Raw genomic sequence first — 14047 nt, 5'->3', positions numbered from 1 at the left:
GAATGGCAGCAACCAGCAGAGCTGTTGCAGCACAGCTTGGTTACAGTCCTGGGAGCTGCCTCATTCGTAGGAGCCTTGAGAAAGATAAGCAGAGGCTGTGCAGGTCTGATAAAAGTCACACCAACGCTGAAAAGGTGAAGAAGAGGATGGCCAAGAAACACAAGCCTGACAGAACCCAGGACTACTGCCCAGGACTTTTGTGAATGTGTGGCAGATTCACAGAAAATAGCAGGTGACTTTTTGAGCTTTTTTTTTGTCAAAGGCCAACGCAATACAGAAGTTTTCACAATCTTTACATGAACAGATTTCTGTGAGTTTGGTGTTACAGTCAAACCCGACTATATCGAACCCGTTTACATCGAATTACCCCGTATATCGAACAATTTATGAACATTGTATTGCTAAAATGAGAATATATAGCAAAAAATACTAATATATCGAACAAAAATAGCAGCCGCGCTTGATATATCGAACTTCAAGCCGCGCAAAACTGCTCCAGAAGTTGGCTTTCCCGCGTGGCGGCCGGGCGAGCTGCGCCAACATCCATCCCCCCCCCCCCCCCCCACTTGGCCAAAGTGGTTTAGCCCAACAGTGCTCGCACGGCGCTGCTATAAATAGAGTCCCAGCGCTGCTCTCGCTCCCTCAGACAGCCACCCAGCCACCCCTAGCAGAAGTGGTTCGACCGCGCACTCTGTTTACTCGCAGCCACGTGCGCCTGCATTCTGGTTATGTGACTCGCGCGACTGCCATTGCGACTGCTTTGTTCCGTGTGCTTCGTTGCTTTGTGGGAGCGGTGAGCTCGTCCGCTTCGTGAAAGATGGCTGCTGTGAAGCGACAGAACCTAACCATATCTTCAAAGCTGGAGATCATCAGAAGAGTTGAGCGCGGAGAAAAGAAGTCGGATGTCGCCGCAGCGTACAGCATCCCCAGAAGCACGCTGAGTACGATTTTGAAAAATAAGGCCGACATTAGGGCTAAGGCGGACAAGAGGCCTGCTGCTACCACCAGCGCTCGACGAGTACGGACGGCTGCATTTGAAGACGTAGAGGCTGCAGTGTATAAGTGGTTTGTTGACGTTAGGTCGCAAAACATCCCCGTTTCTGGCCCAATGATCGAACAGAAAGCAAAGGATTTCGCTTTCATGCTGAACAGACATGACTTCAGAGGCGGCTCAGGCTGGCTGCAGCGGTTTAAAGAGCGTCACGGCATTGTCGGCCGTGCTGTCACCGGTGAAAGCCGCGCTGTAGATCTCGGCAGCGTGCAAAAGTGGATTGATGAAAATTGGAACGACATTAAAGCAAGGTACCATCCTCGTGATATATTCAACGCCGATGAGACTGCTTTATTCTGGCAAATGCTTCCGAACAGAACGCTGGCCTGTCGTGATGACAAGTCCCACGGCGGGAAGGTCAATAAAGCCAGAATATCCGTGTTGCTCGCCACCAACGTCGACGGGTCAACCAAGCTTCGACCGCTCGTAATAGGAAAGAGCAAATCACCGCGGTGCCTAAAGAACGCACTTTCTGTCCCGGTGTCTTACAGATCGAATGGGAAAGCTTGGATGACAAGCGAACTTTTTGGCAAGTGGCTCAAGTCCTGGGACGACGACCTGGTAAGCCAAGGCAGAAAGGTCTGCTTACTGGTTGATAACTGCTCTGCCCACCATTGCAACGTCAGCGTCAGTAACATCGAGCTTCGTTTTCTTCCGCCGAACACAACGTCGGTGCTGCAGCCTTTAGACCAAGGTGTCATTCGTGCACTGAAGGCAGGCTACAGAAAGCGACTTGTGCAGAGGCTTTTGCTAAACCTCCGCACTGGCCGGGAGCTGAAAATTGACCTCCTGGGAGCAATAACCATGCTGAATGGGTCATGGAACGACGTCAAACAAGAAACAATTCAGAACTGCTTCCGTCATTGTGGACTCTCTGCTTCCGGCGAGGCTGGCGCGAGCTCATCAAACAATCACCATGAACCCCTGGATAGCGGTGAACCGCTGGAGGAACTTGATGAGTTGTTTAGCCAGCTTGCCGAGTTCCCGGGTGCTGTTTGTGATGGGACTGCAGCAACAGACTTCGTCTCCGTCGACGACGATGTTCCGACAACCGGAGAGCTCGCTGACGAAGACATCATTGCCGACCTCACTAGGGATGCCGCCGGCGACAGTAACTGTCAGGATACGACGAGTTCGTACCCGCCATCGTGTTCCGACGCATTTAACGCGCTGAGCGTTGTTCGCCGTCACTGTGAGTCAATAGAAGGCTGTGGGCTCAGCTGTTCTCAGTCGCTCGATAACGTTGAGAAGTGCATGCTTAATAATGCTTTCAAAATCAAAAAGCAGAAGAAGATCAACGACTATTTCTCGCATTAATAGTCCCACCGTACATGTTTTTATCAAATAAAGAATGCTTTTTACTGAGGTGCGGTTTGTACATTGCCAAATTTGTTAAAAGTTTTATTTCGAATTACACGATATATCGAAGTGATTCCCGTTTTTTTATGAGTTCGATATATCCGGGTTTGACTGTATTGTGTTCAGTAATGACTGGGCTGCATGCTAAAGCATTAAATTTTTCCATGTGATAGGTAAACAAAAGTGGCAGAGTAAGCAAAACTTTGAATGCAATTTTCTCAGCTTTGCTTTTTCGATCAAATGCCTTTGCCTTACGGAACTTTTCATAATGTTTGCATCAACTGATTTTATTGAATTAGGTATCATTTTTTTCAGTGAAACCTCAGCTGCATCCTAAAGCTTTCCATTTTTCATTAAACCAAATAGACTAGCAATTAGGTCAGGTGTAAGCTAATTACTCCTGCATTGTTTTTTTCTTCCTACTTTGATATTCATTCATGACCTATATGATGACTTTTAAAAAATTTCTTTAGCTTTAGGATGTGCAGTAGGTCCTTGGAAATGACAGCTATTCTTTAAAACTAGTTTTTTTAATTAAGAAATTACCATAATGGCCCGTAACAAAAGACCTATGTGGGATAAGTTATTTTGCGATATCTTCATTTCTAAATGAGATATATCAAATCTGAATATATATTTGGAATCAGCATTGAAAGATATATCTGCATGCGAATTTTCAGGAAGATACGTTAAGAAATAAAAAAAAAGTTTTCAAGACCCTCATCCCCCCTTAACTTTCGGAAGTTGTTATACATTATGGTCTATGGGGAGAATGGCGGTGCCGCGAAGCAGACCGAATAATTGAGCATGTCTGAATTTCTGGAGTCGGAAAAATCAGTCGGCGACTGTACTAGTGCTGTTGTTATTGCTGGGATTGGTAACTTGGTGCAACAATCAGGATAGAATGCATATGAATTCGCTCATTACAAAATATGCCTCTTTTGTACTATATGACACTTTTCACTGCAGCATGAATCAAAGGGAGGCTGAAAGTGTTAGGCGTTAACAATTTGACTCTTCCACATCACACCCAGGCATCCATGTTTAATGTATGTTGGCATGCCGATATTAAAAAATGCTAGTAGTATTGTACAAATGTCACTGCTCCCTTGATAGTGTTTTTATTTTTGTATTTTTTAAATATGTTAATAATCTGGTCAACAACATTTAGACTCCCTAATATTAGCCAAAATTGGTGATTTAGACCTTTGGAATAAGTTAATTTTTGTTTTCGTCAATGAAACAGCGGTCATAGAAAATGATACCTACCAATGTTGAGCATTATAATGCTTGTAAACAATGTAGCATGACACTATTTCATTATTTCTTTATTACACTATTTCCATTTCTGAACAGTGATTCTTTTTTTCCGCAAAATATGAATTCAAGTTTGCTGCATTCTTTGCGTGCATTTTCATTGAAACAGACTATTGACGATTGTCATGAGCCCCCAATTCTCTTGTGCATGTAAAGTGAAAAGGCTTACCATTATACCGTAAAAACCGGACTATAGGTCGGACCAGAATATAGGTCGATCCCCCAACTAACGAATTCTAAAAATGAAAAAATTCTTTTTCAGTGGCAAAAGTACCGAAAGACATGACACCCTTACCGTGAAACAAATGCGACTCAGGGGGTTGCACAATGGTGACAGTATTTATTTAAATGCTGCTCACATGTGCACCTGGCCAAGTTTTTAGCGGTATCGCGCGACAATCGACCCGCGTGCTTGTCAGCACCTTATTAACGGCGCTGAGCAGCGAAACAAACGAGATACGCGCATGTGTACACATGCCCTTACTTTCGCTATTTCGCCGCTCCATGCCATGATGACAAGGTGCTGACAAACACGCGGGTCGATGGTCGCGCGATACTGTTAAGAATTGGCAGGGTGTTCAGTACACAGAAGGGCACGAAGTGCGCAAGCGCTACTCCGAATCAGAGCAACGCCTTTGATCAGAGTCGGATGACGAGTGCTTTCGCTGCTTAGTCCATAGGCGCTGTTAGATATGGAGCTGTTTCCTGCGATTACTTCGAGTTCCCCAGACCACATCGGATTGCAGCACAGCTAATTGAGGAATGCAGAAGCAGGAAAGCGCATTCCAGAGGAGCGGCCGAGCAAACAAGTTTAAGGCAACAAGTTCACGTGCCAACAAGTTCGTGCGCCGCCGGGATTAGCAGGTGGGCATCCGACAATGGAGCATGAGCAGCCCTCCCCTTCTCCTCGTTAGAAGTGCATTGCCAGTCTGCGAGGCAAGACCACAGAGAGCCGCCAGGTGTGACACCGCGACACGGGCGCCTACCATTGGCTGAAAGTGGCGTCATCGGAGCGGACTCTCCCATTGGTCAAACATGACGTGACTTACAGTGCTCGAAGGGCTTATAAGAAGCCTTCCAGAGATTCTGGGACATGCCCTGATTCCCTGATTCACCTCTCTCGAACTTCTTGCCGCGGGCCGCAGCGTCCGAGTTGCTGCCGGCCCGTAATGACTGTACGAATGTTACTTGTCGCTCACCTCCCTGTATAGAATGTAGAATAAATCCTCCCAAGTTTGGGTTTTCATCCCGAAGTCCGTCCTTCAACCCCTACATCTGGTGGCAGCGGTGGGATCGCCTCCGAATGCATCAGCTGGTGGCAGCGCTACGGATCAACCTTCGTCGAGAGAGATCCTAAGGAACCGGGAAGAGCGAAGAAGAGTGAGCCTTCGTCGAAAGAGGTCCGAAGAAACTTGGAGTAGCGAAGAAGGAGCGAGCCTTCGACCCAGGGAGTCCGGAGGAACCGGCAACAGCGGACGAATGAACCGGATGGCAGGGTGCTGCAACCGTAAGTGAGCGCGTGGTTTTTTTTTCCTTATGATTCGCCAGACTCAAATGCTGTGTGTTCATTTTGAATAAGTTCTGGGAATCGGGAGTTTGATGCATTGTGTGTTTGCACAAATTAATTACGGAAAACAGTTTTAACCACCTGTCGGGGCAGCTGCCATGGATCTTAGAAGGTTGACGAGGTTAGACTTGTTGTTGGTGTGCGACGATTTGGGAGTTGAGGCGGACGAACGGATGAAAACGCCAGCTATCATAAAAGCGATTAACGATAGTGGCAACGATGACAAAAGCATCGAGCTTGCTTGGGAGGTGATACAGGAGCCACGGGAGCGTGTGCGTCGTGTACGTTTGCGAGAGCGTCGTGAACTTAGGAGTGAGCGTCAGCGTGAAGAACGCGAGAATGAACGGAAGCATGAGCTTCAAGAACTTACTCTTAGGTGTGAGCGTCACGGACGTGAGAATGAACGCGAACGTGAGCGAGAGGAAAAGTATGAGAGGGAGAAGGCAGCACTGATCAAAGAGATACAGTATTGTGATCACTTATTGGCACAGAGACAACGGCTGTCTGAGAATTCTGTAGGTAGTACAGAGCGAAAGAATGAGGAATTGTCTAGATTTTCGCCAGAAGCCGACGAAAAGAGTAGTGCCTGTGAGATTGGCTGCAGATTCATAGGAAAAGGGAAAAGGCTAGCTGCTAACGATGCCTTAGTGGCAACAGAGGCCGTTAAAGGCCGTAGTGAGAGCGACGAGGTGCTGTGCCAACAGATGACTGTGGAGACAGCTAGGCCAGCTGCGAACAAATTGGCACAGTTACCGCGTGTGTGCGTCGCAGGTAAGGTTAGCGAGGTTGCTAGCGAAGAAAAGGGTACTTCTGACCCGACAGAAGCGAGCACCCATGTCAGGCCAGAGGTGCGTGCAGAAGTGAAGTGCGAACTGGGTGATGCAGTTGAGAGTAGTTCTCGGGGTGGCGAGCTCCGTAGCTCACGAGAGAACAACTGCATTGTTCAGGGATCGGTGCGGCTCTCCGCCAGTCTAGATAGCCTAGAGAGGGATGGTTCAGTTAATAATCATTCGGACTGTGCGCGTGAGACAGCGATCGATACCGACGGGCTGTGTGCCGATGCACAGCGTGCGCTGGGCAATGTAGCAGAGGGCAGTTCGCAAGAGTGCGAGTTGTCTAACTCGAGTAAAGCCTGCTGCATTGTTCCAGAGTCGGTTGAGCTGTCCGCCAGTCGAGGCAGAGCGAGTGTTGATTTTAGTGAGAATCACTCAGACTGTGCGGGTAAGAGGCCGATCCGGGCCGACGAAATGTGTACCGGCCAGCACGAAGCACGAGAAGGCGACATGAAAGCGAGTGCAAAGAGAAAGCGCCGTAAAAAGAAGCGCGGTAGAGACCGAAAGTCGGTAATTAATGTAGCGCCGCCAAAGATGGCGAGAAACCCAAATGGGCAGGGCGCGAGGAAAAAGATGCGGTCGTCTCGGACGATGTTGACGCATCGAAAACGTTCAAGCCACCGGTCAAAGGGGGACCGCGAAGAATGTTCTGCACGGACGCGGACAAAGGGCACGAGGCAGTTAAGCTCCTCGTCGTTCCGTAGTTCTTTTCACAGCTCAGCGTGCAGTTCGAAGAAACGCAAGGTGGTAGGACGAGACCAGGTGGGGAGTAGCGACGCGGTCAATCGAGTTTGTGTTGAAAGCGGGGCGCGAGGACGCAAATTGGCAGGAGACCGTAACGTCTTGGGGGAGCTGATAGTTAGTCAGCCCTTTTGTTGTCTCTCGGCAGCCAGAGTAGCTTTCAAGCCGCGACCACCGCGAGGACGGCTCAGAGTATGAGTCAGACATAAGCGTTTGGAAAGGGAGGCGAAGAGCCCTTCCGTAGAAATGGAGTGTCTTATTTTTTTTTATTTTCAGCATCGGAAAGTTTTTCGCGATTTGAGACTAGGATTTCTTTCAATGTGTGAGGTTTGAGCTTTGTTTGTGTTTTCGTTTGAGAAGCTCCGTGGTTTGAAAGATGAGGTTTATGTAAACATGTAGTCTCGTGAGATGCTCATTAATAAGTAGATAGGCTTTTTTTTGTGTGTGTGAGTAACCTGAAGGTCAAGGTTATCGTCGAAAGACCTATGGTAACGCGCGTGTGTGTTATTTAACCTTCTTTCTTTTTAAGTGTTTTTGAATTTTGTAAGGTTAAGCGCGTAGGTTTTTAGTAAGTGCATGATTTGCACTGAGAAGCGTTCTTAGTTCCACTAGCGCATGTCCTGTGTGGACGGAAGGAAGCAGATTTATGACTAGGTTGCGCATGTGTGTTGAGGGCAGCCGTATTCTGACTTCTCTGATAAGTATGCGTGGAACGAGTTATTAAAAGACGCATTATTTTAAGAGTTCTGCGGAGTGTGTAAGTCCCGCAAGTTTAATTGTTCGTTTATGTCACGTGTCCTGTAGGACTTTCAGGGAAGAAACGTGAGTAAGCGTAAATGAAAAGTTCGCCTACAACGCAAGTGCGCGTTTTGTTTAGTGACCACAAGGCTAGTGCGCCTGTGATTACGTACTTGTGAGGTTGACCAGATTGTTCAGTGGCACCATTACGTGCAATAAGTACGCCACTGCGATAGATTGGAAACATGCTGTTCGTGTAGTTAGGCCACTTAAGTTATGTTCGGCTGTTTTCATTTGTTGTTTGCATCGTCAACGACCCTTTTGTTTTGCAACAACAATAGTACTCTGGTCTTGTCGGCAATCGAGGAGAAATGGGTAGCTGTTTGGAAGGGTGGTTGGAACTGTTTTGTCAAAATTGGGGAAATAAAAGATCAGGGTTGATTTTGACTCAGTAATAGCCTGGCGAGTCAGGGGTGAAGAGCCTGCGCTTACGCGTGGTGCAGCGCTGTGTTGTTTGGTTTGTTTGACGTATGTTCTCCAGGGCCCAGGATCCCGAGGGTTGTCAAACGAGGCTCGACCCCAGTACCCTGCAGCTTCTTTCAGCGTTCCTCATGGCCAGCGAATTGAGTTCGCCGGCCATTCAGAACAACCGGGGCGAGGACGAGCTGTTAGATATGGAGCTGTTTCCTGCGATTACTTCGAGTTCCCCAGACCACATCGGATTGCAGCACAGCTAATTGAGGAATGCAGAAGCAGGAAAGCGCATTCCAGAGGAGCGGCCGAGCAAACAAGTTTAAGGCAACAAGTTCACGTGCCAACAAGTTCGTGCGCCGCCGGCATTAGCAGGTGGGCATCCGACAATGGAGCATGAGCAGCCCTCCCCTTCTCCTCGTTAGAAGTGCATTGCCAGTCTGCGAGGCAAGACCACAGAGAGCCGCCAGGTGTGACACCGCGACACGGGCGCCTACCATTGGCTGAAAGTGGCGTCATCGGAGCGGACTCTCCCATTGGTCAAACATGACGTGACTTACAGTGCTCGAAGGGCTTATAAGAAGCCTTCCAGAGATTCTGGGACATGCCCTGATTCCCCGATTCACCTCTCTCGAACTTCTTGCCGCGGGCCGCAGCGTCCGAGTTGCTGCCGGCCCGTAATGACTGTACGAATGTTACTTGTCGCTCACCTCCCTGTATAGAATGTAGAATAAATCCTCCCAAGTTTGGGTTTTCATCCCGAAGTCCGTCCTTCAACCCCTACAGCGCGTGCGATCTCTACCGCTTTCAAACGGATGCATTCGGCAGTCACAGGCAGCGATCTTACACGCAGCTCTCGGACGGACTCCGCAACCTTGCCTTCCAGTTCTGCAATCCACTGCGATCCGGCACGAAATGACGTTTTCTTTTGGTTGCTGCAAGTTGTAATACGTTGCGTTTGCCTCCGCCACTACCGAATGCTCTTTTCGGATACTTCAAGTTCGCGCTGTGCCGCCAGGTTGCCGTGGGCTTCCGCATACTCAATCGCCTTTTTCTTGAAGGCGACGGTGAATTGACGTCGGCTTCCGTTCATTTTGAAACAAAATGAAAATGCAGCCTTTAATTAATATAACTTTGCGACAATGGAAATGCAAAATGCCGGTGCCACAACGTCGCCACACCGCCAGAGACGCTGCGCTGCTGCTGATGGCGATGGCGGCTGTTTACTTCATCCGCCCATTGTTTAGTGTTTACGCTGATGCAAGGACTGCAAAGGCTCAAGTCAGATATACATGCGAAGACACTGGAGCACACAGCACATCATCATCCAAGTTAAAGTCATAATTTGACAGTGGGAGAACTTGCTAAATTGTTTCGTCATCGTTCAGTTTGGCACACAATGACGCCACGCTGTCGATGTCTGCAAAGTCTTCAAATGTAACAGCGGCAGGAATCTGCACACTGCAGTCTAGCAGGTCATTCATAATGTCTGCATTTGAGCTCGTGGTAGGCAGCAGTTCAGGTATTTCAGTTGCAGACCGGGCACATTCGGACTGTGGCTCAACACTCATTTGAAGTCTTGAGGGCACCATTGGTGGAATTTAAATAACTACATGAGAAGAACTTCTCGGAGCCAGCAAATCGCTGTCTTGAACGCTTACTAAGCAAGCAAACAAGCTCAGAATTGCGGGTCATGCACAGTGCAGCGACCAAGGTAAAGCCTCAGGGATTACCACCTAGTGTATAATCTGACGCCATACTTGATGCCTCGTATCCCTAAGGCCATACTTGTCGAGGTTGCCAGAGGGGATGATGGCAGCAGAGTCCGCGTGCTCTACAACTACGGACTGAATCCGGATAATCGAATGTAGAGCTGTCGGCTGTCCTAAATATTGGTCGTCCTTACACATTACGTTCATGGGGCCATTGGCGGTGCCCCGAAGCTGTCCGAATTGCTGAGAATGCCCGAATTATCACTGTCCGATTTATCGGTCGGTGACTGTATATATATGGCCCACAGTGGCAATAGTGAACTTGCATGTCAACAGGTCAGTAAACACAGCCAGAGTTAAAGACAAAGTGACTATGCGCATAAAAGACATACATAGTAAGCTAGGCATATAGCTGATTTCTGAGACATTCCGAAAACTCTGCGGGGCCCAAAAATAAGTCCAAGCAAGAAAAAGACTGGGTATTGCACTGTATCTGTATTCGCTGCAGAGGCGAACCTTTCATTTACGTGTGTTGAACAAAAGATTCAAAATATCATGTCTGCCTTGTTGGAACCTGCAAGTTAATGCCACATAGTGGATCAGGCCATGTAAGTACTCCCTTTAGTAAGTTTATACAAAAAAATTAAGGCTCCACATTGCCTCCTGGAGCTAAGCGTAACGAGTTTCCACTCATTGATAAAGTAATAGTGGTCAGTGTTCACCTTATGCTGAAAGTGTCTATAGTACACACTTTGAACAAGACGTTTCTCTACTGCAGTAAAACCTTGTTAATTCGACCCTTGTTGATTAAGAAAATCAGATCATTCGGACTCAACCTTTGGTCCCGGCAGGAGTATGCATTATCTAATGCAATGAAGCTCTTAACTCTTGCCATTTCGGTCGTATTTGGCTGCACATGGGTGAATCGCATGTGAATAACAGCAATACCAGAACACTTCGTGCCTATAAAGCCTTTATTCTTGCGTTTACACAGCACCGCGTCAGCCACGTGCCTTTACGACTGCATAGTCGCCATCCATGATCGCGTCAATAGCAGCCACAGTTTCATCCGCAGCGATTGCAGCAAGCATTCGTTTCATTTTGACAAGCTTTCGACGAAGAAGAGTACCGGCTGCATCGTGATGGGCACGAAATGATGATGGGCATCGTGATGAGCACGAAATAAATGATTCGGAGGTTATTTAAGGTGCCCTACAACTTTGTAATTGGTATGCTTGTGATTCAAGCAATAATTAAAAAGTTCACTAATTATAAGTAATTAAGTAATACTTTGTGATGATAAAAATACTACCCGTAAGTACATCGACTACGGCTACTATGCTGTCGGTATGATTTCTCTAGAGCTGTTGGGTATTTTTAAACTCTTGGTCCAAGTGAGCAGGGACACCCTGTATAAAAGAACCAGCCTAGCAACTAATTTCATTGTTGTTGCAGCACCGCTATGTGTAGGCAACACATACTTAGGACTTCCGAGAAGCAGAGTGAATAGGAGGAGCGGCAAAGGGAGAAAAAAGAATGGTAATATGACCAGTGCCAGCATGCTGTCATAATTACCATTACTACCATTACTGTAAAGCAATAAAGCATGGCATGCCCCCCCCCTGGCAGTTGTGGTGGTAGTTTTCAACAGCTTAGCTGGACATCCACTTTCACAGGGCCAGGATGGCAAATAAATTTTTTTAGCGAACTTCCAGAAAACATTGGATTTACCTTTCAACTTTGCTCAACCTGATTTTCATAAGTTTATCTCACACAAGAAGTTTTTTTCACCAAAGAGCGATATTCCCTCAATCTTAAAGAAAAGGAGTTCAAAGGCTGTGTCTTTAAAGCAAGCGTGAAAGCCTCCTTTTTTTCGCAGAGCTGTTTTCAACTCTCCCGAGAGCCGTGACGGAAACTTGCCAGGTTTTAACACTTTTTGCGGCACGTATCTTTCATTGGCTTTCTTTACCAGCTGCATTAGCTTAGCAGCTGCCGAATCGGCATCAGTGCAAGCTAGGACATTTGACCATGCCAAGGATTCAACATTTTAATAAAGGCCGAGTTAGTCCCCCTGCTGATACTGTGAAACCTTGTTAAACCGTAGTTGGCCAGAGCTCGGAAAAAGTACGTACTAAACGGTAGCACTGCTTAACGAAAATAGCGTGAGGTCGCCCACTTACCTGTCGAAAATGGAATACAAAGAGAGCGCGATGAGGGAGTGAAAAACATGCAGTATTTATTTATTTTTCGCAACACAAGTGTTATTTTCGTTTGATGCTGCCGCTGCCTAGCAGCGACGACAGTGGCCTCAAACACCCTTAAGCTGCAAGCCAGCTTTTCCGCGAGCCCCCTCTTCGCAGCAAACACCTGCATAAGGCTGACCTAACACGCAGCTTCTGCCACTGTCTGGCCTGAATTGCCCGTGCTGTTGCTTTCCTTGTTGTGCTCATCACTGTTGTTCGGCAACACTTCAGCAATAACAGGCAGTGATGGCGAAAAGTCGAGGTTCGGAAAGCTGAACGTCGTAGCCAACATCTTTTTGCGGTCCTAGCAGCACTGCTGAGCATCTTCTTCGCATTCCATATGTCACACGCCATAGTCAACGGTAGATCCTTCTCACGTGCCAGCGCCGACTATGTACCACGTTCGATAGCATAAACGATGTCCAATTTTTCTTTTATGTTGAGCACCCGGTTTTTGTCTGAGCTTCAGCATGATGCAAGTGCTAGCTTGCACGACTCCACAACACAGGCAACCACTAGCCAGCCACAACGCTCTCCGATTCGGTGCCAAATGATGTTGATGTTAATGTGGCTTCACCCTTCCAAGCACCCTCTGCATCCATGCTTGGAGGCCGTTCTGATCTCTGAGGCTCGTTCTTCTGCCTGGCCGAGCTACTACCGTGATTGCGTTACGAAAAGTGCAAACACTACGTGTTAACAAATACGTACGCAATAAGCAGGTACGATATATACAGATACAAAATGCATATGTTCAATGGCTGCTGAGTCGGGGATTGTATTTTACTACTTTAAAAACGAAACTGCTGTTTAAGCGGGTACGGTTTAACAAGGTTTTACTGTACAGGAAACTGGCCTCAAAGAAACCACACAGGTTACAAAAGCAAGCTTATATTCACCGCGAACGTCAGATGAAATGGATCAATTTTTACTAGTGTGTCTGCAGCTTGAACAAGAGTTGTCTACTGATGAGCTTGATAGCAGTACATCATGCATATTTCCAACAGGATGTTTTAAGGTTTTGTATTGCTTGAGCTCACAAAAGTTGATAAAGAGGAGAAACCAAGAAACCTTGCTTTCAGTGACCAAAGCACAGTAGTCCATGCTTTTATACACCCATTCAGTACAAGGAAGGTTAAGATCACCATATACTTTGACTCTCTGCTCACTAAGATCAGTGTCACTTGAAAAAGGCTGTCAATGTGTGTTACGAAGGAAGAGCAGTCCAAATTAGGTGGGAAGTAGTAATTACCCATGAGGTTATTACAATGGTCACGTAAAGTAAGGTCTACCCAAAGGCTTTCTTCCCAAGATTCAAAACAGGCCTTAGGTGTGCTTTCAGTTTTTCTGACCGCCACCAAAAATTTGACCAGTCACTGCATAACATCGGTCATGGCAAAAAACAATCTAATCTTCAGTGATATAATTTGCATTAAAAAAATCTGCACAGTTCAGTTTAGATAATGCCGAGATGAAAGAGTAATCATTAAGGGAGCCAAAAGGGACAAACAAGATGATGAAAATGTGCGAATGAAGAGTCTGGTATAAAGGCCCTGTGTTGTACATAGCAGGCAATGTGACAATATGTCGATCTCAAAAATGCACTGTCTCTCAACAAAGATATTGCAGTTCATGCACACAAAAGAACACTTGAAGGTTTAAAAAGCTTGACAGTAGCAAAGAACAAGTTTAATGAAAACAAGAGTGAAACATATTTCATTAGTGTTGAATAACCGGTGCTATGTTTTGCAACCTATTGTGCTGTTCTAAAAATATAATTCCTTGTCTAAGGGATAAAACTATGATTGTTCCTACCATTTTATAACATTATAATTTTAAGATATGTTATGGTCTGTTGATCCCACTATAACATCTTAAAAAAGAATGTGTGACAGTGACTCTCCAAAAAGTAAGAGCAGTAAGAAAGTTAAAAGCCTTGTATGCTTAGTTTCATTGCTGCTTATAGCACCACTAGTCAAAGGAAGAATAAAGCATTGTAACTTTCAACTTGATAGCAA

At 46.6% G+C, this 14047-nt stretch overlaps 2 protein-coding genes across 9 annotated transcripts in view; both read left to right on the top strand.

Annotated features, from left to right (window-relative positions):
* Window positions 1-14047, top strand: part of Srrm1 (Serine-arginine repetitive matrix 1) — a 94469-nt gene that overhangs the window by 42994 nt on the left and 37428 nt on the right. The gene's annotated exons all lie outside the window — the stretch shown is intronic.
* On the top strand, window positions 622-2432 carry LOC135902319 (tigger transposable element-derived protein 6-like). Its single transcript, XM_065432297.2, has one exon. The coding sequence runs from the start codon at window positions 818-820 to the stop codon at window positions 2366-2368; it is 1551 nt and encodes a 516-aa protein (XP_065288369.1). The 5' UTR covers window positions 622-817; the 3' UTR covers window positions 2369-2432.

Source organism: Dermacentor albipictus, chromosome 5 (assembly GCF_038994185.2).
Source record: "Dermacentor albipictus isolate Rhodes 1998 colony chromosome 5, USDA_Dalb.pri_finalv2, whole genome shotgun sequence".
NCBI classification, from domain to species: Eukaryota; Metazoa; Arthropoda; class Arachnida; order Ixodida; family Ixodidae; genus Dermacentor; species Dermacentor albipictus.
The sequence above is the reverse complement of the archived record's forward strand: the minus strand, read 5'-3'. Positions and strand labels throughout refer to the sequence as shown.